Below are 25,404 nucleotides of genomic sequence, written 5' to 3'. Positions count from 1 at the left end.
TCCTCCCACAGGAAGCAGGAGCCAGGCTTATGCAGGGTTTGGAGGGATGGCAGAGTCAGGCAAACCTGAATTAGCCGAAGTCGAGTCATTGTGGCCGAGTGTGAAGATATCTGCCTCTGACCAGGACGTGGAGCCTGACCAGAATCGCACTTCTTGGGGCAGGGCAGAGTCAAAGTAGATACGCGATGTTGGGGTGGCGGCGCCCCCTGGGGCTCCTCTGGGTCAAGTGGCCAGTATGACTTCCATACTCCAGGCAAGCGCTGGACACCCATTGCCACTGTTAGGATCACAAACACTGTTTCTCAGTCTGTGAGTTTCAAAATCAGGGTTTCTCAACATTGCACCTGCTGTGGAACGAATGCTCAGTGTCCCCTCAAATTCATATGTTGAGGTCCTAACCCTTTTGTAATGGTCCTAGGAAGTGGGAGGTTTGGGTCCTAAGGGTAGAGCCATCGTGAATGGAATTAGTGCTCTGTTAAGGAGATCCCAGAGTTCCGTCCTCCCTTCCAGCACGAGAGGGCGCCCTCCAGCGCTCAGACCTCGGACTCTCAGGCTCCAGAATTGTGAGCAGCAAATCTCTGTTGTTTGTAGGCCACCCAGCCGGTGGTGTTTTGTTATAGCGGCTTGAACAAACTTAGAGCGCCCTTAATGCGAATTTACAAAAGCCATTTTTACAGGTTTACCACACCTGGCCTGGGATAAGTGCTCAGCAGAGACGGTGGCATCTACTGCTCCTGGCAGTATTGTAATTCATACCCAGTCTTCATCCGAACAAACTGAGGCTCTCTGAGCTCACCAGCCAGGAAGCTCATAACCAGGGGCCCTAAGGAGGGGGGGGGGGGCACCACACAGCAGGACTCTTTTGGCAACATTCAAGTTTCTGAATTTGAGGACGCCAACACTGCAAGGCTGCTGCTGTTCTACTGAGGCCGAACATGAGTGGTCAGACGTGGAGTAGGACTTCCTGGTCCTGGAGCCAATATAGGATGCCTCCATGTATTTTCTGTCTCCTTCTCTGAGGGTGTTTGGTGGAGGATTGGATTCTTATCCAGCAGGAACCATTTGTTAGGAGTCTTAGAGTCTCTCTCCAGGATCCCTGCACTTTCCAGCACCCATCATATGTGTAATAACCGTCTAGTAACCCCAGAGAACACTTCAGTTTTCCAAGATGGCTGAATATCATCAAGAAAATCATAGAACAAAAATTAATAAAAAGAGAAAATGCAAGAGTCACCCATGGTTGTGGTAACAGTGGAAACTTGCCACCATACCCCAGGGCAGGGATGGGGGGATGTCCAGACCCTCCCTGCAGCCCTGGCCTGGCCTCTCGCTGTGCTCCTGGCTGCAGGGGCTTAGGGGTGAGGCCACAGTGGGTGTTCTTATATGGCCTTCATTATGCTGAACTAATTTCCATCTATTCCTAACTTTTGAGAGTTTTAATAATATGGGGCATTGAGTCTTATATAATACTTTATCTACACCTATTAACAGAGAAGATCCTATGATTTTTATCCTTCAACAAGTGGCATTTGGAAATTGGATATCCATATGCCAAATATTAAAATTGGACATTAATCAGGTCAGCTGGGTGGCTCAGTTAGTTAAATGGCCGACTTTGGCTCAGGTCATGATCTCACAGCTCGAAGCCTTGTGAGTTCAAGTCCTGCATTGGGCTTTGTGCTGATGGCTCACAGCCTGGAGCCTGCTTTGGATTCTTGGTCTCCCTTTTTCTCTGCCCCTCCCTGCTTACACTCTGTCTCTCTCTCTCTCTCTCAAAAATAAATAAACATTAAAAAATTTTTTAAATTGGGGCGCCTGGGTGGCTCAGTCGGTTAAGTGTCCGGCTTTGGCTCAGGTCCTGATCTCATGGTTTGTGGGTTCGAGCCCCGTGTCAGGCTCAGTGCTGACAGCTAGCTCAGAGCCTGGAGCCTGCTTCAGATTCTGTATCTCTCTCTGTCTCTGACCCTCCCCTGCTAGTGCTGTCTCTCTCTGTCTCATAAAAATAAAAATAAAAAAACATTAAAAAATTTAATTGAACACTTAACTTACACCATACACATAAAAACTCAACAACACAAAATGAATTAAAGACTTAAATATAAGACCTGAAACTATAAAACTCCTAGAGGAAAAAACAGAGGAGAAGATTCATGACATTGGCCTTGACAGTGATTTCAGGGATGTAACTCCCAAAGCACAGGAAATAAAAGTAAAAAGAGACAGGTTTTCATCAAACTAAAAAGCTTCTGCAGAGCAAAGGAAATAACAGAGTAGAAAGTCAACCTACGGGATTGAAGAAAATATTTGCAAACTATATATCCAGTAAGTGGTTAAGTTCCAAAATATATAAGGAATTCCAACAATTCAATAGCAAAAAAAAAAAAAAAAAAACCCAACAAAACCCCAACCTGATTACAAAATAGACAAAGGACACGAATAGACATATCTCCACAAGTGATATAAAAACGGCCAAGATGTATAGAAAAGGATACTCAATGGTGGGGCACTTGGCTGGCTCAGTTAGAAGAGCATGTGGCTCTTGATTTCAAGGTCATGAGTTTGAGCCCCACGTTGGGTGTAGAGATTACTAAAAAAATAAATACATAAACTTAAAAAAAAAGATGCTCAAGGTTCCTAATCATCAGGGAAGTGCAAATCAAAACCACAATGAAATATCATTTCATACCTCTTAGGATGGCTATTATCAGAAAAATAGAAGATGACAAGTGTTGATAAGGATGTGGCGATACCGGGACCTGTGCACATTGTTCTCAGGAACGCGGCTCCGCACAGCCACGATGGACAACGGCGCTGCTCCCGCAGCTGCGCCCAGAGCCCTCACACGAGCCAGCAGCCCCACTGCTGGGTATTTATCTAAAATACTTCAATTTATGCGTCAATAAAGATGCTAAGAAAAAAGAAACTTCCAGTGGCTCCCATCTCGGCACAAATCAAAGTCAGTGTGTGTACAAATGCCACAGCTTTGCCTCTCCCTTCACCTTTTACCAGGCTTCCCATTTTACCAATCTCTGGCCACACTGGCCTCCTTTCTCTCCACGGGCACACAGCATCTTTCAGTTCCTCAAGTGTTGTGTGCTGTGTTTTCCTTCTGGATGCTTTTCCCCAGCTCTGCAGTGGTCCTCACCTTCTGACCCTTTGGGTAGTAGCCTGAGCATCGTGTCCTCCGCCCCTGGCCTTTCCCACCATCTGTCACCCTGTTTATTTCCTTCTTAGTGCTCATCATGTTACTTATTAATTTGCATCTTTGCATATTGTCTGTCTGCCTCCGTGAGTGCCAGGACCTTGTCTGTCTTTTCTCTGCTGTGTCACTGCCGGACACCGACCAGCTCAGCAGCTGCTGCTAACACAGCCTTGTGGAGCCTTCTCTCACTCAGGGCTGACCTCGCTCAGGACTTAGCCCTTCCCGAGTCCGTGCCTGTGAGCACCTACATGTCCAGTCTCTGTTCTCGGCAAGGAGCAGTGAAGAAACTAAACAGAGCTCTTGCCTGTAAGCCTTGGTTTCTGGTGGGGGGAGGAGTGACAGGTAGTAAGTAAAAAGATAGTAAGTAAAAAGGTTGAGTGTCTGAGTCTTGATTTATGCTCAGGTCATGATCTCACTGTTTGTGAGTTTAAGCCCCGCATCGGGCTCTCCGTTGCCAGCACAGAGCCTGCTTGGATCCTCTGTTCCCTTCTCTTTCTGCCTCTCCCCTGCTCATTCCATCTCTCTTTCTCTCTAAACAAAACAAAACAAAACAAAACATTAAACACTACTCCTACTATGAATGTATGAGACACAGGACCCGAGGCAGTGGTGAGGGTTGTAGAGAGAAACGAAGCAGGGCCTGGCACACCTAGAAGGCAGTAATAATACTAGAAGTCATATCCAGACTTCTCCAATGTCCCCTGACCCGTTCTCCACGGATTCTTCCCCTAACCTCACTGTGCCTCAGTTTCCTCTTCTGTAAAATGGGGTAGAACGCAGCACCTCCCCTCCTCACCAGCTGTGAACACCACACAGGGTCGTGCAGGTGCACACCAGTGGCCACTGTTTACACTGTGATACCCTCTTCCCTTTTTTCCCCTCAACCACTGGGCTTTTTTTTTTTTTTTTTAAAGAAATTAAATACCACCATTTTTTCCCTTAATTGTTGTGGTCTCAATTTAAACTATGACCTTTGTGGGGCGCCTGGGTGGCTCGGTAGGTTAAGCATCTGACTTCTGCGGGTCATGGTCTCACAGTTGGTGGGTTCCAGCACCATGTCGGGCTCTGTGCTGACAGCTCAGAGCCTGGAGCTGCTTCGGATTCTGTCTCCCCCTCTCTGTGCCCCCCTCCTGCTCATGCTCTGTCTCTCTCTGTCTCTGTCTCTCTCTCAAAATGAATAAACATCAAAAAAACTAAACCATGACTTCTGTGATTACGGAAAGCATAGAAAATGTAGCACCCCGCCTTGCCGTCTGGAACAGGGAGAGTGAGGTATCACCCATTTCCCGGAGGCGCACGTGGAGGCCGCAGAGTCGGGCGCGCCGGCCTGTCATGAGCCTCCGGGCCGCAGGCGGCAGCAGCGGGCGGCGGCGGCTCCGCTGCAGCGAGGGCGGCTGGCGGGTTACAATGTAGCGAGGGCGGCGGCGGTCAGGTGAGCGGCGGAGGGGGAAGTCTGGGCGGGCCGGGTGAGGGGCGGGGGTGCCGGGGGTGGAGGAAGCGGGGCGCTCGGCCCCCGGGGGCTCTCTCGGCCGCCCGCCGCCCCCCTGCCCGAAGGCGCAGGGGACGAGGGACCAGCCCCGGCGCCCCCACCCCCGCCCGGGGCAGCATTCAGACCGGTGGGTCGGGGCGGCCCCCCTCCGGTCGTCCCTCGGGCGCAAAGGGCATTGGCGACCCGAGCTGCCTCCCTCCGCGGCTCGGGCAGGCCTACCACCCCAGAGGGGGGAATGCCCCTTCCCCGCCCCCGGTGACAGTGTCACCGCTTCCGGCCTCGACGTGGGGCCCGCGCCAACTCCCTGGGCTCCACCGCTGTCCGCGAGTGCTGGGCCGCCCCGAACCTCAGTTTCCTCGCCTATGAAATGGATGGGCGGCCGTAGCGGGTTCGAGAGGGTCCCCAAAGTGTAGCCCGGTGTTGTGAGCCAAGTTGGGGAAGGTACCTCGTTCCCGAGGCGGGCAGTGGCCACACTCCGCCAGGTTTCGGCGGCAAGTAGCCCTCAGAGAGGCAGTATGCCTGCCCCTGCCCCCTCTGGTTGTGGCGGGGATGATGCCACCTTCCGGGGGGCTTGCCCCACGCAGGGCACCGAGGCTGGGTGAGTGCGTCGCGAGTGCACCTGGGCTCATCCCTCAGTGCCCGTGAACCCCGGAGGCCCGCTTTGCTTGCCCAGGTGTGTTGTCCTCCCCTCATTTCTCCTGCCAGAGAAGGGGCGTATCCTGAGGGGGCACAGGTGGTATAATGGGCTTGGTGGTTTCCTTCCTTTCTTCTAGTCTCCGCCCTGCTGCCTGTCCCTCCGCCTAAGTGTGAGCCCGGCAGGGGGTGGTGTGAGCAGAGTCAGCTGCTGCTCACGCCGTGGGCCAGTGTGTTGGGACATCACCGGTCTGTGCTCAGAAGCCCTGAGCCAAGTATGATTCTCCAGCTTCGTTCATTCAGGCCTCTGTGCCAGGATGCAAATGAAAGATGCTTTTTCCAAGGGAGCTTCCAGCCTAGAGGAGAGCTGCTCTGGCCATATTTTAATTTTTTTTTTTTTTTTGGTTTATTTTTGAGAGACAGAGAGAGACAGTGCGAACAGGGGAGGGTCAGAGAGAGAGAAGGAGACACAGAATCTGAAGCAGGCTCTTTTGAGCTAGCTGTCAGCACAGAGCCGGACGTGGGGCTCGAACCGTGAGATCATGACCTAAGCGGAAGCTGGACTCTAAACCGACTGAGCCGCCCAGGCGCCCCTCTGGCCATATTTTAAATGCTGGGAGATTTCCTTGGTCTTGGGCTGGTTGTCATGTGATAACAGGGACAGTTTGCTTAGGAGCAGCTCTGGGCTCTGGGCCTCCTGCCGTGTAGCACTGCACACTTAGTCCTCCTACCCACCCCACAGGTAGGTGTTCTCCCTTATTTGTGAGCAAGAAAACAGGATCATATAGCTCATTACTGGGGGACCCAGAATTTAAATCAGGGCTGTATGATTCTTTTTTTTTATTATTAATTAAAAAAAATTCACATCCAACTTAGTTAGCATATAGTGCAACAATGATTTCAGGAGTAGATTCTTTAATGCCCCTCACCTATTTGGCCCACAACCCCTCCCACAACCCCTCCAGTAACCCTCTGTTTATTATCCATATTTAAGAGTCTCTTATGTTTTTGTCCTCCTCCCTGTTTTTATATTGTTTTTGCTTTTCTTCCCTTTTGTTCATCTGTTTTGTGTCTTACAGTCCTCATATGAGTGAAGTCACATGGTATTTGTCTTTCTCTGACTAATTTCGTTTAGCATGATACCTTCCAGTTCCATCTACATAGTTGCAAATGACAAGATTTCTTTCTTTTTGATTGCTAAGTAGTATTCCATTTTGTGTGTGTGTGTGTGTGTGTGTGTGTGTGTGTGCGCACACTATCTTATTTATCCATTCATCTGTTAAAATTTTTTAAAAAATGTTTTATTTATTTTTTGATACAGAGAGAGACAGAGCATGAGAGGGGGAAGGGCAGAGAGAACTAGCTGTCAGCACAGAGCCTGACGCGGGGCTCGAACCCACAAACGTGAGATCTGACCTGAGCTGAAGTCGGAGACTCAACCGACTGAGCCACCCAGGCGCCCCAATCCATTCATCTGTTGATGGACGTTTGGGGTCTTTCCATACTTGGGCTATTGTTGATAGCACTGCTATAAACATTGGGGTGCGTGTGCCCCTTCGAAACAGCCTACCTGTATCTCTTAGATAAATGCCTAGTAGGGCAATTGCTGGGTCATTGGGTAGTTCTATTTTTCATTTTTTGAGGAATCTCCATACCGTTTTCCAGAGTGTCTGTACCGGTTTGCATTCCCACCAGCTGTGCAGAGGAGATCTTTTTTTTCCACATCCTTGTCAGCATCTGTTGTTGCCTGACTTGTTGATTTTAGCCATTCTGATGGGTATGAGGTGGTATCTCACTGTGGTTTTGATTTGTATTTCCCTGATAGTGAGAAAGTTGAGCGTCATTTCATGTGTCGGTTGACTATCTGGATGTCTTCTTTGGAGAAGTGTCTGTTCATGTCTTTAGCCTATTTCTTTACTGGATTATTTGTTTTTTGGATGTTGGGTTTGTTAAGTTCTTTATAGATTTTGGATACCAACCCTTTATCTGATAATGCCATTTGCAAGCATCTTCTCCCATTTCGTTGGTTGCCTTTTAGTTTTGCTGATTGTTTCCTTCGCTGTGCAGAAACTTTTTATTTTGATGAGGTCCCAATGGTTCCTTCTTGCTTTGGTTTCCCTTGCCTCGAGACGTGTTGAGTAAGAAGTTGCTGCGGCCAAGGTCAAAGAGGTTCTTGGCCTGCTTTCTCCTCGAGGAATTTTTTTTTAATTAAAAAAAATTTTTTTAATGTCTCTTATTTATTTTTGAGAGACAGAGAGAGACAGTGCTAGCAGGGGAGGGTCAGAAAGAGAGGAAGACACAGAATCCGAATCAGGCTCCAGGTTCTGAGCTAGTTGTTAGCACAGAGCCCAAGGTAGGACTCAAACTTCGAGATCATGACCTGAGCTCAAGTTGGCTGCTTAACCTACTGAGCGATCCAGGCGCCCCTCTGCAAGGATTTTGATGGCTTCCTGTTACATTTAGGTCTTTTATCCATTTTGAGTTTATTTTTGTGTGTGGTGTAAGAAAGTGATCCAGGTTCATTTTTCTGCATGTCTCTGCCCAGTTTTCCCAGCACCACTTGCTAAAGAGACTGTCTTTATGCCATTGAATATTCTTTCTTGCTTTGTCAAAGATGAGTTGGCCATACGTTTGTGGATCTACTTCTGAGTTCTCTATTCTGTTCCCTTGATCTATATGTCTGTTCTTGTGCCAGTACCATACTGTCTTGAGGATTACAACTTTGTAACACACTTGAAGTCTGGAAGTGTGATGCCTCTGGCTTTGGTTTTGGTTTTCAAGATTGCTTTGGCTATTTAGGGTCTTTTCTGGTTCCATACAAATTTTAGGATTGTTTGTTCTAGCTCTGTGAAAAATGCTGGTGTTATTCTCATAGGTATTGCATTGAACATGTAGATTGCTTTGGGCAGTATTGACATTTTAATAATATTTGTTCTTCCTATCCAGGAGCATGGAATATTTTTCCTTTTTTGTGTGTGTCTTTTTCAATTTCCTTCAACAGCTTTCTATAGTTTTCAGTGTATAGATTTTTCACCTTTTTGGTTATGTTTATTGCTAGGTATTTTATGGTTATTGGTGCAATTGTAAATGTGATCGATTCCTTGACTTCTCTTTCTGTTGCTTCATCGTTGGTGTATAGGAATGCAAACACTTTCTGTGCATTGATTTTATATCCTGCCACTTTGCTGAACTCGTGGGTCAGCTCTAGCAGCTTTTTGGTGGAATTTTTTTGGCTTTCCATCTAGAGTATCATGTCATCTGCGAAGAGTGAAAGTTTGACCTTCTCCTGGAGGATTTGGATGCCTTTCATTTCTTTGTGCTGTCTGATTGCTGAGGTGAAGACTTCCAATAGCATGTTGAATAAAAGTGGCAAAAATGGACATCCCTGTCTTGTTCCTGACCTTAGGGGGAAAGCTCTCAGTTTTCCCCACTGAGGATGATATTAGCTGTGGGGTTTTCATATATGGCTTTTATGATTTCAAGGTTTGATCCTTCTATCTCTACTTTCTCAAGGTTTCTGTTTTTTTGTTTTTTGTTTTTTGTTTTTTACCAAGAAAAGATGCTGTATTTTCTCAAATGTTTTCTCTGCATCTTTTGAGAGGATCATGTGGTTCTTGTCCTTTCTTTTATTGATGTGATGAATCATATTGATTATTTGGCATATGTTGAACCAAGGGCTGTATGGTTCTTAAGAACAGTAGTAAAAAATGGTAATGGTAAGTTGTAGCTGGTGTTTATTGGATGCATGCTGCGCATGGGCCAGGACACGCAAACAATGTCTTTAATCTTTGTGACAACCCTATACAGTGGGCACTATTATCCCCACTTGAAACATGAGAAATCAAAAAGAAAGGTTTAGGCATTTGCCCAAGACCACACATGTCAGCCAGGAGCTGGGATTTGAATAGCACTAATTCATTTTATTACCACAAGGCTCTCAGGATGGTGAGACAGGGTCTAATTTGAATGTAAGAGGAAGAAATCCCTCTCCTGATAACAGTGGTTTCAATAGAAGTTTATCTCTGTCACCTTTGAATGAAGCCTGGGCTTCTAATCACAAACCATGTGGCTACTCCAGCTCCAACCATTATATCTGCATCCCAAGTGACCAGAGTTAGAAAAAGATGAAGAGGGGCAGTGCCTCCTTCTAAGAACAATTCTCATGAGATCTTTCTGTTTAAATTCTATTGGTTTTAACTTAGTCACATGACCACACCCAGCTGTAGGGATGCTGGGAAATCTTGATAACCCAAAAATCTAGCTCCCCGACAGTCAAAGAAAAAACAGGCCTGGATAGTTGTTAAAATAGTCAACACAGATTTTTTTGAGGGCTCTTACAGTAGGGGAAGAGACCTTGATCTTGAATGAGTTCAACTCTGAATACAGCATGGACAAGTGGGGGTTTATAGCCACAGAGCAAGGTAAAATCAGGGCCTGGAAACTTATTGAGGGGAGACATTGGGGGTGAGGGGTGGATTCTGGCTAAACCCACCCAACAGGATATTTGCTGAGGGGGGTTGGGGGGAGGGCTCTTGCTAAATTGAGACAGCAGGATTCTTGCTAAAACTGGATTTTACAGGCAGGGCATACATAGGTGGGCCTGTGATAAATTTTGGGCGCCTGACTAAGTCTGGTCAAGCAAAGAATCTTTGTCACCACTTGGGAAGAGAGGTGAAGGAATACTGGATCTCTCCTACACTCCAGAGTCCTGCTTTGCAGGACACTGTGGGGCCTGCCATCCAGAGAGGCACTGGGCATCAGGGCCTAACTACCCTGTGTGAGCTGCCCAAAGCTGTCGGGTAATGAGAGAGAGGAGGCTTAAGCCCTTAGCACCTGTAATTCTCCGTGTTTTGACCCAGGGACAGCCAGTCCATGGATGTTGGTTTCTGCGTAACCAGAACCTCCAACCCACATCCCCACTGCGGAGACCAAACAGGCAGCACGGGTCTCTTAGTTGGGGGTTTCTGACCCCCATGCAGGGCAGCCATCCGTCTAGGCTCAGTTCTCTTTCTTTTGGAGGGGGTGCGGATAGGAGTCACAGGGTTGTCTTTGAGAATTACAAATTATTTCTAACTCAACCTGCACAAAGAAAGGATAACTATGTCCTATAAAGCTTTAAAAAACATCTGCCAGTGAGGTGCCATCCTTGCCTACGTGATGATTAACAGGTATTCACGGGTCTCCTCTACATGGCCAGCCAAGAGCTGGAGCTCCATGGGGCACCAGGAAGGTGGGCCCTGCCCAAGGCCATCCTGCAGATGGCAGAGCAGGCCTGGACCCTGGCATCGGCTCCAGAGTGTACAGCACTGTGACCTCTCTGACCATCCTCACCGGGGGTTCTGCTCGGGGCCATGGTTTTGGGTTGCTCTGGCAGAAAAGGAACACCTCTGGCTAGGGCCCGAAGGAAGGAACTGAGTCCTGGGAGATGGTGGCTCGTGGAAGCAGCCGAGCCTTTTCTTCTCAGCAGTGAAGGCTGGACTGGGGATGAGTGAGGCGCCTGGAGCCAGAGGGGCCTAAGTCCCGACTGGCCGGTACCCTTGGGTAGGTCGCATCCTGCTGCTGGCCCTGCATGATCGGAGGGGAGTGCTGTTGCTGAGGGGCTGCTGGGTGAGGGGGCTGAGCTGGTTTGGGGAGGGGCAGCAGATGGCACCTGTGATGAGGGGGCGCCCTACCTGGACCCTCCTGGGCACGTGAAGGAGGCCAGGCATCCCGTCTGAAGCCCCAGGAACTCAAAAGGGGATGGGAATGCAGTGAGTCTGGGAGCCGGATGGCCATCTCTGCCCCTTCCCGCCTGCAGGGGGGATGCTATGGAATACGATGAGAAGCTGGCCCGGTTCCGGCAGGCTCACCTCAACCCCTTCAACAAGCAGCTTGGGCCACGGCAGCATGAGCAGAGGGCGAGTGAAGGGGCCCCAGACTTCGCTTCTGAAGGTGGGTGCTGGGGGGAGGCCTGTGTGGGCCATCTGGCCCTTCACATTGTGCCTCCCCACCTCCCTGTTCCTCTTGTGGGCCATGTGGGCTTTCCCATGGAGCTGGGCCCATGCTGGCCACTTCCCTTTTCTCCCGAACAAACCATTTCCAGCTCTTTCTAGTTTACTTACTTCTATTCCTCCATTAGAACACACCCTCCTGGGGCGCCTGGGTGCCTTAGGTGGTTGGGCATCCAACTTCAGCTCAAGTCATGATCTGTTTGTGAGTTCAAGCCCCGATTCAGGCTTGCTGCTATCAGCGCAGAGCCCATTATGGATCCTCTGTCCCCCTGTCTGCCCTTCCCCCGTTTGTGCTCTCCCCAGAATAAGTATTAACACACACGCATGTGCACATGCGTGTACACACACATACGGACGCATGCACGCATGGATGCATGCATGCATGCACACACACACTCCTGAGGGCAGGGATTTGTGACTGTCTTGTCACTCGTGTGTCCCAGGGCCCAGCACATAGCAGATGCTTGTTTGGGGAACACTTGGAGAGTGAGCTCAGAGCTGAGGTCTCATCAGGAAGAAGACGGAATGCCCTGAACAGAGACCCAGCAACTTGGAGGTCAGGAGGCGTGAGCTCTAAGCACTGCAGATTGAGTCACCATGGGGTCTTCAGGGTGTGTGTGCATGCGTGCGTGTGCATGTATGTGTGTGCATGTGTGTGTACCTGTGTGCGTGCTTGTACGTACCTGTGTGTGCATGCATGTGTGCATGCATGCATGTGTATGTGTGTGCGTCCACACAGGGATTCAGGAATTCTGTTGTTCATCATCTAGCAGCCTTGAGTCCATACACACACACACGAAATATGCCTTAGAAATTAGGATGTTTCTTTGACACTTTTTTGTAGACCTCTCTTAGCACTATGTGTGTCTTTCCACCTCTTTTTATTTTTCTATTTAGTTATTTTTTTTATTTGAGAGAGAGAGAGAGAGAGAGAGAGCTAGCATGTGCATGCAGGGGAGAGGGGCAGAGGGAGAGGGAAAATCCCAAGCAGGCTCCACGCTTAGTGCAGAGCCTGATGTAGGGCTTGATCCCATGACCCAGGGATCATGACCTGAGCCAAAATCAAGAGTCTGATACTCAACCGACTGAGGCACCCAGGCGTCCCCCCACCCCATTTTTTGGAAAGGGTCTCTCTTATTTGTAAAGGGAATGGGTTCCTTTGCAGAAGCAAACAGGGCAGATGCCGGGCAGGGCCTGGCTCCCCTCAGCCCCTCCTGTGGGTTTCTCTCATCCTCAAGGGTCCTTCCCACCCCAACCTACTCCTGGTGGAAAGACAGGTTGACTTTTCCTTCTCTCTCTGCTGTGTCCCACACCCGTACCCCCTCCAGAGCCCCTGCCTGACTTGCCCTCCGGAGAGCCAGAATTCCGCTGCACTGAGCGCATGATGGACCTTGGCCTTTCTGAGGACCACTTCTCCCGCCCTGTGGTAAGGTTTGGGCGCGGGCGAGCCCCAAGGCAGGGGGAGCCAGCCACTCCCTTGTCTCCCCACCGTCAGGCAGCAGAGCCAGGCCACCTGAGCTGGGGCTCCAGGGCCTTAAATCTGAGACGCACACGACACTTTACTCCCATCCTGAAAACCTGCTTGGGAACCAGAGAAGATGGACTGACCTGGGGTTTGGGGCCTGCGCTGGGCCTCCCCTCTCCCCAAGCTCCAGGGTCCTCTGAGGCACATGTGAGGGTTGGGAATCCTGCAGCTGTGCGGCAGGGTGGGGGAGGAGAGAGGCCCTCCTGCCCACCTCCACTCCCCTCTGCAGGGCCATTCTCCTCTGTTCAATATTTTGTTCCATGGAAACTTTTCTTTTTTTAATTAAAGGACTCTAAAGATTTCTTTTTAAAAAGTTTGAAAATCAGAGTGTCTGGGTGGCTCAGTGGTTTAAGTGTCCGACTCTTGATTTTGGCTCAGGTCAGGATCTCAAAGTTTGTTCAAGCCCTGCATTGGGCTCTGCACTGACAGTGCAGAGCTTCTCTCTCTCTCTCTCTGCCCTTCCCCTGCTTTCTTACTCTCTCGCTCTCAAAATAAATAAATAAACTAAAAGAAATGAGTTTGAAAATCTTTTAGTTTTATGCAAAGTATCATCAACTCAAAAAAATTTAAAGTTTATTTATTTGGAGAGAGTGAGACAGAGTGCAAGTGGGGGAGTAGGGACAAAGAGAAGGAGACGCAGAATCTGAAGTAGGTTCTAGGTTGTGAGCTGTCAGCACAGAGCCCAACTCAGGACTCGAACTTACAAGCTGTGAGATATGACCTGAGCCGAAGTCAGACTCTGTTAACGACTGAGCCACCCAGGAGCCCTGGGTAGCCTCAGCTTAAAAAACATGTTTATATATCTTGAGAGAGAGAAGGAGAGAGAGTGTGCAAGAGCCAGGGAAGTGCAGAGAGAGAGAGGGGGAGAGAGAGAATCCCAAGCGGGTTGCATGCTGTCAGCACAGACCCTGATGGCAGGGCTCAATCCCATGAACCGTGAGATGCTGACCTGAGCTGAAGTCAAGAGCTGGATGCTTAACCACTCAGCTGACCGAGCCCCCAGTATCTTCAACTATTACTTCAGAGTGCATAGTTACATTGTTTCATAGTTACATAGTAACATTCAAATGTAACTTCAATCAAAGAAGATTCACCCAGAAGCCCCATTTCTCATTTATGTTTTATTTCATGTATGGTGTTTAAGTTTTATTGGTACACATATGTATTTCATTTTGTTTTGTATCTTCATTAAAAACATTTGGGGCCACTCCCATGGGCCACACCCTGAGATCCAGGAATAGGGGTGTCACCCCCCTTTGCCTGGTGTCCTGGAGAGCAGGGGCTCCTAGGGCAGCTGTCTCTCCCGGTGCGAGGTTAGCCTCGACTCCCCAGCTTGGCCTTGAGCCTGTCTTCCTTTCATAGTGGCAGCAGTCCCCCGAGACTTGGGGCTTTTCTGGCCTTGGCCCTGGGTCCTTGTGAGGTGCTGGGGCAAGGGGTGTGTCTCTGGCTCGGTGATTAAGCTAGAGGCCACCTCCTCTCCTTCAGGCCGATTGTCATTTCCTCAGCTTTCATACAAGAGGAAACTTTAGAAGTAAGCAGAATAGCATAGCAAGAAAAGTGATTCAATTTCTTTATTATTATTTTTTATGAAAAATTTTTTAATGGTTATTAATTTTTGAGACAGAGAGGGGAAGAATGAGCAAGTGGGGGAGGGGCGGAGAGAGAGGGAGACACAGAATCCAAAGCAGGCTTCCGGCTCCAAGCTGTCAGCACAGAGCCCGAGGTGGGGCTCGAACTCACGAACTGCGAGATCAGGACCTGATCCGAAATCAAGCGGACGCTTTTAACCAACTGTGCCACCCAGGCGCCCTGCAATTTCATTTCTAAAAGAAGGAAGTTGTGTTTTGAAAAACATCCTGAATTAGGTTTTCAGAGGCCTGTGAGCAGACAGGTCCGGCTGGGGGTCGGGTTGCATGGGGTCACTCTTACCTTCACTTTCCTGCACCTTGAGCGAGTCTTTGGGCCCCTCCTGCCAGGCTCGTTTCTTCATCTAGCTGAGTGACAACAGGGCGGTCTGCTCTGGGCTTGACCTTCATGTGGGTGGGCATTTGATGCGACCTGTCGGCTCCCTCCCCACCCACCGGACAGGGTCTCTTCCTGGCCTCTGACATCCAGCAGCTGCGGCAGGCCATCGAGGAGTGCAAGCAGCTGATCCTGGAGCTGCCCGAGCACTCAGAGAAGCAGAAGGATGCCGTCGTGAGGCTCATCCACCTCCGGCTGAAACTCCAGGAGCTGAAGGTGTGTGCCGACCTGCCCACCATGGAGGCTGAGGGATGTAGGAACCTCCCCTTCCAGATGCCGAGGGGCTGAAATAGGAGGGTACCCAGAAAGAGTGGGCCCTCACATCATGTGTAGGCTTTTCCTGTTAGTCTGATCTTGAGGGGCTGGTCTTAGGCACCTGCCCACCTACTGGAGCAGGTAAGTCAGGTAAGATCGACCTCGAACCTCATGACCTAGAGTTGGGGGGGGGTTTCCTGAGGATTTTGCAAAGGGGACAACAGTAAGGATAATGGATTCTGGAGGCCAGAACCCACAGCGGGTACACACTGAGGTCCTTGAGTGTGTGCACACCAGCTGGGTGGCCCCTGGGTCGCTGACTGACTCATAAATCCCTGGGAATTTAGAAAGTAAAATATTCACTAGGATATAGGTAAGGCTATGGTAACAAAGACACCCCAAAATACAGCGTCTTAAAGGAGTCAGATGTGTAATTTTACTTACGTAGAAACTGTAGTCGGTCTCGAGCCCATAGGGCAGCTAATGGTGTTGGGGACCCCAGGCCCTTCAGTCCTTGTGAGAGTCCGAGGTGGCCTCATGTCACTCTGGGTGTGCACTTAGCAGAAGAAAGGTGGGAGGCTTTCTCCTCACACACACGTGACCCTAACAGCACCTAGCTGAAGGAGACTCTGGGAGGAGTCTGTCCTCTGGGTGGTTCAGGTCTGGCTGATCACTGGAGATTTTGTTTGCTAAAGGGAAAAGGAGGTGTGACATTGGGGAAACTCACAATATGTGCTGTAAATGTCCCTGGCAGAAATAACTCAAGGGGCTCATGGGAGAGGGGTTAACAGCAGGCTGACTGTGACCCCTCCCCGGGCCTCTCTCTAGGACCCTAATGAAGACGAGCCCAACATCCGAGTCCTCCTTGAGCACCGTTTCTACAAGGAGAAGAGCAAGAGTGTCAAGCAAACTTGTGACAAGTGTAACACCATTATCTGGGGGCTCATTCAGACCTGGTACACCTGCACGGGTAGGCTGAGCCCCAGACCTGCTCCTTCTGGGTAGGGAGACCCAGTCCCCAGGACAGAGCAGAGACCTGCAGCTCTGCTGCCATATTTGGGCTGTGTTCAGATGAACTCGCCGCAGTGTGCTCAGTGTTTACTGAGCCCTGTGGGGGCACTGGGGATAAAACAAGGGACAGAAGACTCAAACTCCTGCTTCTACCAGGCTCAGGTCCACATGTGGCTTTCTAGTGTAGTAGCCACGAGCCACAGGTGGCTATTCAAATTTAAACTCAAACTGATTCAAACAAGTAACTATTTACTTTCTTACTAGTGCTATGTACACCACAGCTGCTTAATGGCCACATGAGGCTGGTGGCTACGATATTGGACAGTGTGCAAAGAGAACATTTCCATTATTGCTGAAAATTTCTGTGGATAGTGCTGTTCTGAATGAGCAGATGGTGTGTTAGTTGAAGACAAATAAGGAAAGAGAACAGCAAAGACCAGGGAGTGTGACAGGCATGACTTTAGGGTGGAATAGAAAGGCATCATGTGACATTCAAGCAAAACTTGGAGGTCCGGGAGCAAGTCAGGAGTATATCTGGGGAGGAATGCTCCTGGGGGCGGGGGATGGGGGGATGGCTAGACACACTGGCTGGTGTGTGTCCAGTGTCTTCAGTGTGGAGCAGAGGAAAGGGTGGCTGGGCCATTGCATCTGCGAGGAGGTTGTAGAGGTGGGCTCGGACCCAGGGACCTTTCTGTAAGTGCACCGGGGGCTGCAGGGCAATGCCGGACATGCTTAGGTTTGAACAAGACTGCTCTGGCTGCTGAGCTGAGCATGAACTAAAGAAGAGAGTGGACAGCTGGACAGGGAAGATGATGGCACTCTGATAGGGGCGGGTCTGTTTTGGATGAGAAGGACCCAGTGTAGCACTGCTTGGAGGGCAGGAAATGGTCATGAGAGGGGAGTTGAGAGGATTGACAATGTTCAGTCTCAGTAGGTGGGAAGATGGAGTCACTGAAATGTGAGGCGGGAAAACCATGTGTGGGAGGCGGGTTGTTAAGGAAGAATGAGGATTCCATTCAGACCAAGTGAGTTCGATGCCCATTCGGCGTCCAGGTGTGGATGGCAGGCAGTCCGGGGCTGAGGAGGAAGGTCCGCAGGGCAAGGCTTGGGAGGGGGACTGACAAGGTCTTTCAAGTTCTGGGGCCTGCAGTGGGGCCTGGAGAAGCTCTCAGATTGATGTGGGAATCAGAGCAGAGCTGAAGGCCGGTCTGGGCTGCAGGATGCCCCCCCCCGCCCCCCCACCCCCTGTCTGAGAGGCACGTTGTCGGTCCTCCTCCCCCAGGGTGTTATTACCGGTGTCACAGCAAGTGCTTGAACCTCATCTCCAAGCCCTGTGTGCGCTCCAAGGTCAGCCACCAAGCCGAATATGAGCTGAACATCTGCCCCGAGACAGGGCTGGACAGCCAAGATTACCGCTGCGCGGAGTGCCGGGCGCCCATCTCTCTGCGTGAGTGCCCCCGAGAGAACAGGGCTCAGGGCGAAGGAGGCTGCTTCGGGCAGGGTGGCCGGCCAACAGCGGTGAGAAAACTGGATCACTCAGATGCTAAGGGCAGCTCGGCTCCCATGGGTGGTATCCTGCTGTCTCTCCTTGCGGAGTGAGGAAGGGCTGCTTCTGGGGCCTTTTCTCTTCCCACTCAGCCGACTGCTCACGGAGGAGTGCTTGCAAGTCTGCCTTGCACCGGCTCCCCGGTGGCCCCACTGTCACAGGAAGCCCACCTGGAAGGGAAAAACTGTACAGTAGTCACACATGTAGCACATATCAGGCCTTCTTCCAGAGGTTTACTAATGTTAATTTTTGGGATCCTCTCAGCAGTCCCATGGTGGGGGGGTTTTGTCCCATTTTACTGATGACAAAGCTGAGGGTAGCCGGGTGCCTGATCTGCTTCAGTTCTTCTTCAGGTCAGAAGAAGTTGCATCAGGTCTGGAGGGTGGCTCTTTCTCTTTATGTGGCTTCTGAGCGTCAGGGACACTGAAGGCAGCCCTGACTTTCTAACACCCCTCCCTTCCACAGGCGGCGTGCCCAGCGAGGCCCGGCAGTGTGACTATACCGGCCAGTACTACTGCAGCCACTGCCACTGGAATGACCTGGCTATCATCCCCGCACGAGTTGTGCACAACTGGGACTTTGAGCCGCGCAAGGCAAGGGCAGGAGAGTGGGGGTGGGGGTGGGGTAGGGGGAGGTGGAGGCGGGTGGTGGTGGCAAGAGCTGCTACACAGCCTGGGTGGGGAGGAAGTGCAGCCTCAGGACCCAGAGTCAGTGCTCGGATGGGGGCGGGGCTTGGGCCTGGGGGCGGAGCTTGGGCCTGGGTTGCGGGAGCAGTATGTGTAATGCTGGAGGTGCCAGTCCGTCGTGTCCTCCAGGTGTCCCGCTGCAGCATGCGCTACCTGGCACTGATGGTGTCTCGTCCGGTTCTCAGACTCCGTGAGATCAACCCTCTGCTTTTCAACTATGTGGAGGAGCTGGTGGAGATCCGGGTGAGGCTGGAGGGAGCAGGGGAGAGATGCCACCTGCTGAGGGATAGTGACGCCCCTTAGCGGTCTTTAGGGTTAAAGACATGAGAGCACTGTCCAGACACAATGACTAGGCCCAGAGGCCATTTGAAATTTTCTAGTAGCCACGTTAAAAGTAAAAAGCAGGTGAAATTAATTTTAATAATATATTTTCTTTGATCCAATGTATCCAAAAGATTATTTCAACATAATACATTATTGTACATTATACTACATTCACATGCTTCATTACTGAGATGTATTACATTCTGTCTCTTTTTTGTACAACGTGTTTGAGGATGAATGTACCTCAGAGTGCAGTTGGCTTGGAAGCTGTGATTTGACCTTGAATTTGGCTGGAGCTCTCACATCTGGGACCATCCTGGGGGATGTGACCGGGGGGATGCATCGTGTCCCCGATTGACCTGGAGTGCCAGCCCTCTTAGCCACCCAGACGTGCCAGGGTGCAGCTCTGCCCTGGCTGAGAATGCTCACCTGCCCCTCTCGTCCTTAGAAGCTGCGTCAGGATATCCTGCTCATGAAGCCGTACTTCATCACTTGCAAGGAGGCCATGGAAGCACGTCTGCTTCTGCAGGTCAGGCCGCTGGCCCAGGTGGGCGCTGGGGGTCTGGGACCCCGGAGGGGGAGGGCAAGTGGGAAACAGAGAGCCAGCGGAACAAGGACACACTGCGCCCACGTCTGTGTCAGATGACTTGATAGCTTACATGTGCTATGCCGTTGGCTGGGGGTCTCCCATACTCTGTCCCAAGGAACACTAGGTCTTTAGTGAGCAAACAGACATCCTACCCACAGAAGTGTTCTCTGATTACACCGCCGTGAGACCTGCGGGAAAAGCAGGTGTTGCCCCACAGCCCTGACCTGAATCTCCACGCAGTGGACCAGGCACAGGCCTGCCCACGCAGACTGATGCAGGCACACTTCTTAAGGCTCACATACTTGTGGGTGATCACTGTTCTAGATCCAAGTGAGCAGGGCATAAAATGGGTGGGGATCCTTGCTCTCACTTCAGAGAGCACCCTTCATTAGGGGAAGAAAAATAAACAGTATGTTGGGGGGAGCAAGGTCTATAGACAAGAGAAAGCAGAGAAAAGAGGTGCAGAATGTTGGGGTGGTGAACAGGGCCAGGACTGGGGGGGGTTGGCATGCTGGGTAGAGGTGGGGTGTGCTGTGCTGTGTCGGAAGCAGCAGAGTGACCTGTGTGGATGGTGCAGGGGGGCACTATACGGCCGGGACACCCTGAAGCCTGTGGCTTCCATGAGCAACCCTGGGGCCCGGGTGACGGGAGTGTTGGGGGCAGGCAGGGGAAGGGGGTCGCACCCTGCGTCTGGGGTCACGGTTGCTGGGACCCGCAGCTCCAGGACCGGCAGCATTTTGTGGAGAACGATGAGATGTACTCCATCCAGGACCTGCTGGACGCGCACACCGGCCGCCTCAGCTGCTCGCTCACGGAGACCCACACGCTCTTCGCCAAGCACATCAAGCTGGACTGTGAGGTGGGCCCCCCGCCCCGGGCCAGGGGGCGTCCCTCTCTTTGCGCCCAGTCTCAGGGGCAGGGACAGTGGGAAAACAGCTCAGCCCAGTGTGCCTGTCGGTGCACGCACTGAACTGCCCCCCACCCTCCACTGTTGCCCCCAGCGGTGTCAGGCCAAGGGCTTCGTGTGCGAGCTCTGCAGAGAGGGTGACGTGCTGTTCCCCTTCGACAGCCACACGTCTGTGTGCACGGAGTGCTCTGCCGTCTTCCACAGGTTAGTGTGGCTCCCGGCCGCCCTCAGGCCCGGCACGGGGCCGCCTGCCGCGGTGGGGCAGGAGGGGAGGGGAGGCGTTTGGGGTCCGGTCTTTGCTGCCTGCCTTTCAAAGCCCTCCGCTTTGATCCCGGGTATGGAGTTAGACCCTGATGTGAACTAAATTCAAAGTTCCGCTGGGAACAAGCACCTGCCAGGCTGGGGAGGGTGCTGCAGTCCAGACCCCAGGGGCCCGCATGGTGCCTGACCTGCTTCCCTTGCCCAGCAGACCTGAGATGCAGCAGAGGCCGGAGGTTCCCAAACTTTCCTGTTCCTGGCATCTTCAGTGTTGGTGATTGTTTCAAACATCCGTGGGCCGAAAGAAATACCAATATTTTTATTAAGTACTTAGATTCAAACAACCTTAAGTATTTATGACAAAAAGACTTAGTGGGTTGTTTAGAAAAAGAATACACATATTTTGGAAGAAAAAGAATTTAATTCTTTAATAAGCACAATCACTAATAGCAGGTGGTGACTGCTGGGCGCTGCACGACTTCTCACACTGGACTCAGATGGGCACCCCCCATTTCTGTCCCCGTGGGTTCCTGCCTGGCACTTCCTGTTTGTCCTAGCAACCACTGGCGCTGCAGGGCTGTGCTGCTGCCACAGCAGGGAAGGCCGCACGTGTGGATCCCCCTGAGCTATCCGCGTGCGTGCTATGTGACCGATGGCAAACCTTGCTGTGTCACTGCCAAAGTTGAATGGTCTGTGCACCCCCTGTGCCCTGGCTGAAGGCCCTGCACAACGGTGGTAAGCACGAGTGGGGAAGCTAAGTGCAAGAGCCCCGAGCCGATGGTGAGCAGCTGGCAGGTGTGGACCTTGCGACAGGGCCTGCGCTGAGTGCCGAACACTCCAGAGCGCTGACCTGGCTTCTGCCTTTGGGAGAAGGGGGATAGTAGAGCCTGACTTAGGAAGCCTGTGAAGGCTCTGCGGTAGAATTTCATATGCAGGGAGCCCGGCCCCCTCCTAGGGCTGACCCCCTGTCCCCTTGCCCCCAGGGACTGCTACTATGACAACTCTACCACGTGCCCCAAGTGTGCCCGGCTCACCTTGCGGAAGCAGTCACTCTTCCAGGAGCCCGGTCCAGATGTGGATGCCTAGAGCAACAGGCACCCCTTCCAAGCCTTTCTGGCATCCAACCTGCTGGTCATTGCCAAAGTCAAGGTGTTTCTCGTGTTCTGGAGACCCCGAGGGTGCAGCCCCTGGACCCCTCCCCTGTGCTGGGCCAGAGGGATGTAAGCAGCACCGTGAGGACCATCATCTGTCTCCCGGGCATTTGCTGGGACGTGGTGCAGCCTCATCCAGCTTTTTCCTGGGTGTGCTGCTGGGGCCGTCTGCAGGGCTCTGTACACAAGAAGTGGGGAAGGGCTTCTCAGCTCTCCTGGGGCAGATAGCCTTGGCAAAGCCCAAGGCTGCTGGGTTTTGGCTACTCTGAAAGCCCCCAGAGGGCTTTGGGGGAGTGGCCAACAAACCCTAGGGATGCCGGCTACAGCGCCCAGACTTGGCCTGACAAAAATCTTCGATGGATGATTTGGACCTACCTGGAGGCTCCCATCCCCCAGCCCCTTGTCTGCTTGGAGACTTCTAGTTGTCTGTGGCTGGGGCTGTTCCCAACTGTCTCCCGAGGGTTCTGCCTCTGCCTCTTGAGGTTCTCTCTCTAGGTTGTCCTCTGACAGGACCCATCCAGGGGTTACGAGTTCTGTACAACATGCGGGGAAGGGGCCACAGTCTCTCCCCACTGGGTGGACCAGCCACTCCTCCTGCCGTTGCTCAGCCCAGCTTACCTTGGTGCTCCAGGCTGGGTGGCTAGGGGTCCTGCTGGAAGAGGCTGTCCTGCTTCCCAGTTTGGAAGCAGGGACTGTGTCCCTGGCAGGGAGGGGCGGGTGGTTTCCTAGGTTAGGCAACAGGGTTGGCTGCAGTAGGCCTATGTGGCTTTTCTGGGAACCCTTTGTCGGAGGAGCTCTGTGCTGCTGCCACAGTGCCTGCGGGGGCTCTGGACATGAGACCACCAGCCAGTGGTCTTTTGTTTGGGGGCCTGAGGTACTGGGAATATTTGCTCAAGGGAGCTTTGGGCAGGAATCTTAGAGCTCCTGCAGGAAGCCTGGAGCGTGGGCTGTGAAAGGTCCTGTACACCCGCTGACAAGTGGAAACCCGGACAGAGGGCAAGAACCCATAGCCCTTCACCGGTGCAGCCCCAGTCAGCCTCTGTATTTGCAGGGACGTTTTGTGCTTTAGAGACCCTGCCATTGACGGGGGAGTCCTGTGGGAAGGGGACAGTTCAGGATATGGCTTTCCAGTCTTCTGTGTCCTCTTGCCCAGACTGGTCAGCAGTTGATGCACATGGTTGACACACATATGGGGTGGGGGTGGGGTGGGCAGGGAACATAGCCACGTGGTTATCCATCACCTCTGACTAGGAAGCCCGGAGGAGATGCATCGGCCAGCAGAAAGGTCAGCTTAGCCTGCTGGAGGATGAGAGTGGGGGCTAAAGACCGTGTCTCCTCCCCCTCGCTCCTCTGCACCATCAGAAAAACCTCAGTTGGTGGCTTTAGGGAGTCCTCTCACTGTGTGTTCTGACCTGCCTTGGGGTGACAGTGAGAAGCAAACCCTGGTGAGGTGGGGTCAACAGCAGGTCCCTCCCCTGCTTTCCCTTCCTCTCTAGGGATGAAGAGGGGCTTAAGGGCCAAATGCCCTTTTCCTACACCCACAGATCCACACATTTCTCCCCACTGCTTTCCATTTCTGTCGTAAGGATACTGGCCATTCCTGGCTTTACTGTGTAATGAATGTCACATTATTCTAGTTATAATCACTGTGTCCATAGAAAGCGTTAATAAGCTGGCATCTGCTGGACAAAGAGTTGGCTCCCTTTTTAACAACCCCCATCACCTCCTCCCCCAATATCTCCATCTTCCTCTTCTGGATGACAGAGTCTAAACAAAATCATGTGTGGGTCTTGGAGTCCACAGCACTACGGCAAGAACCCACCAAAGAACTAGTCTGCATGGCCAGCACTTCACAGAAGAGCAGCAAGGGACACCCAGTGGTATTGACACCATGGCCACTGTCTCATGCAGTCTATGTTCTCCGACCCTGGGGGGTGTGGTGGATGAGGGACAAGACAGGCTCTGTTGACATGCAGCCCATCTGCAGGCTTAGGGAAAGCCCACAGCCTCCCTCATCCAAATGTAATTTGGTTTGGGGAGTTTGTGATAAGTATCAGACAGAAGGCTGTGTGTGGATTCCCCTCAGCTCCATTTCTATGAAAGATGAAAACATACCTTGGGGGTGTTTAGGTCCTAGGAAGCACTGAGCACTGAGCCTGGCATGCAGAGATGCTCAGTAAGTAGAAACTGTGTCTTCTGGGGGCAACTGGGGGGCACAATTGGTTGAGCGTTCAACTTCGGCTCAAGTCATGATCTTGTGGTTGATGAGTTTGAGGCCCACATCAGGCTCAGTGCTGGCAGCTCAGAGTCTGAAGCCTGCTTCAGATTGTGTTTTACTCTCTCTGTGCTTCTCCCCTGCTCACACCCTGTCTCTCTCTCTCAAGAATAAATAAAGATTAAAAAAAAAACAAAACAAAACTGTGTCTTCTGGAACCCTCATGGTGGAGGAGTGATCCCATAACCCGGTGGGATCCGTAGGAAAACTGGCTGACCGTGCAAGTCACATGTCCAGCTCCTGGTGGCCCCTTTCACAGGCTAGACCCAAAAACAGACCCTCACTGAAACTCAAGACCATTCCCATTACCCGGGGCTTCAGGAGAAACCTAACTGCCCCTCTTCCCTCTGTGTATGTACATTCTTTTCAGAGAGATGATCTAGTTTCGACCAGGATCTCAAAGGGGCCATGACCCTGTGAATATAAGGAATCTGCTTTAAAAGGGGTCTTTATATACCATTCATATCCAGTTGCAGTTCACACAGGCTGGTAGACTGTAACCCTACGTCTGTAGAAACCTGGGAGCTCTACGGGCACAAGCAGAAGGGAGGGAGGAAAGGTGTGGGAGGGCTATTTGTGGGCCTGGTCTTGGCACATTTGAACACACACCTCCAACTACACATAACTTAAAGCTATACTTTGGGGGCGCCTGGGTGACTCAGTCAGTTGAGTCTCCGGCTTCAGCTCAGGTCAGATCTCAGGTCCATGGGTTCGAGCCCCGCGTCAGGCTCTGTGCTGACAGCTAGTTCAGAGCCTGGAGCCTGCTTGCGGTTCTGTGTCTCCTTCTCTCTGCCCTTCCCCCTCTCATGCTCTGTCTCTCTCTGTATCAAAAATAAATAAAACATTAAAAAAAAAAGCTATACTTTGGATACTTGATGTAAGATGAAATATGTTTTCCCTCTCTTTTAGGTGATAAAATAGTATTTTCCTTTACCATTAACATTTTTTAACATTTATTCATTTTTGAGAGAAAGAGAGAGAGATAGCAGGGGAGGGGTAGAGAGAGAGGGAGACACAGAATCTGAAACAGGCTCCAAGATCTGAGCTGTCAGCACAGAGCCCGACATGGGGCTCAAACTCATGAACCATGAGATGATGACCTGAGCCAAAGTTGGACACCCAGCCAACTGAGCCACCCAGGAGCCCCTCTTTTACCATTTATATTTTGACAAATTTGGATCTATAGAAACATTACAAAAACATTCCCATTTACCCATCTCCTGGATTCCCTAAATATTAAAAATTTTTAAACACTTATTTATTTTTGAGAGACAGAGCACAAGCAGAGGAGGGGCATAGAGAGAGAAGACACAGAATCAGAAGCAGGCTCCAGGCTCTGAGCTGTCAGCACAGAGCCTGATGTGTGACGTGAACCCACAAACTGCAAGATCATGACCTGAGCTTAACCGACTGAGCCACCCAGGCGCCCCTGGATTCCCTAAATATTAACTTTTGCCCCCTTTGCTGTATTCTTTCTCTGCATCCGCACATTTGTTTTTCTGAACCATTTGGCAGTGAGTTTCCGAGGTGATACCCCTTTG

At 51.4% G+C, this 25,404-nt stretch overlaps 1 protein-coding gene across 11 annotated transcripts; it reads left to right on the top strand.

The window, feature by feature from the left end:
• The first annotated feature begins 4,585 nt into the window (after positions 1-4,585).
• DEF8 (differentially expressed in FDCP 8 homolog) lies at positions 4,586-23,886 on the top strand. 11 transcript variants are annotated; one of them, XM_029925375.1, is made up of 13 exons: positions 4,586-4,634; positions 11,122-11,255; positions 12,643-12,740; positions 14,928-15,077; positions 15,945-16,086; positions 17,410-17,574; positions 18,139-18,266; positions 18,489-18,602; positions 19,132-19,212; positions 19,991-20,131; positions 20,274-20,383; positions 20,649-20,711; positions 21,421-23,886. In XM_029925375.1, the coding sequence occupies exons 2-13, from the start codon at positions 11,132-11,134 to the stop codon at positions 21,521-21,523; spliced, it is 1,419 nt and encodes a 472-aa protein (XP_029781235.1). In that variant the 5' UTR covers positions 4,586-4,634; positions 11,122-11,131; the 3' UTR covers positions 21,524-23,886. The 11 variants fall into 11 exon arrangements, with proteins under 11 accessions (XP_029781235.1, XP_029781239.1, XP_029781229.1 ...); XM_029925369.1 differs by lacking the exon at positions 4,586-4,634 and adding an exon at positions 4,830-5,289 and having other exon boundaries at positions 19,135-19,212; XM_029925370.1 differs by lacking the exon at positions 4,586-4,634 and adding an exon at positions 4,830-5,289 and having other exon boundaries at positions 20,042-20,131.
• The last annotated feature ends 1,518 nt before the right edge of the window (positions 23,887-25,404 follow it).

This window comes from Suricata suricatta, chromosome 16 (assembly GCF_006229205.1).
Source record: "Suricata suricatta isolate VVHF042 chromosome 16, meerkat_22Aug2017_6uvM2_HiC, whole genome shotgun sequence".
Classification (NCBI taxonomy): Eukaryota; Metazoa; Chordata; class Mammalia; order Carnivora; family Herpestidae; genus Suricata; species Suricata suricatta.
The sequence above is the reverse complement of the archived record's forward strand: the minus strand, read 5'-3'. Positions and strand labels throughout refer to the sequence as shown.

Excerpts from the sequence above, each read along its gene's own strand:
- DEF8 (XM_029925368.1), top strand. The coding sequence starts at position 5,207 with ATGCCTGCCCCTGCCCCCTCTGGTTGTGGCGGGGATGATGCCACCTTC. Across the intron at positions 17,575-18,138 it reads CCGGGCGCCCATCTCTCTGC|GCGGCGTGCCCAGCGAGGCC; the intron begins GTGAGTGCCCCC and ends TCCCTTCCACAG. Across the intron at positions 20,132-20,273 it reads ACATCAAGCTGGACTGTGAG|CGGTGTCAGGCCAAGGGCTT; the intron begins GTGGGCCCCCCG and ends TGTTGCCCCCAG.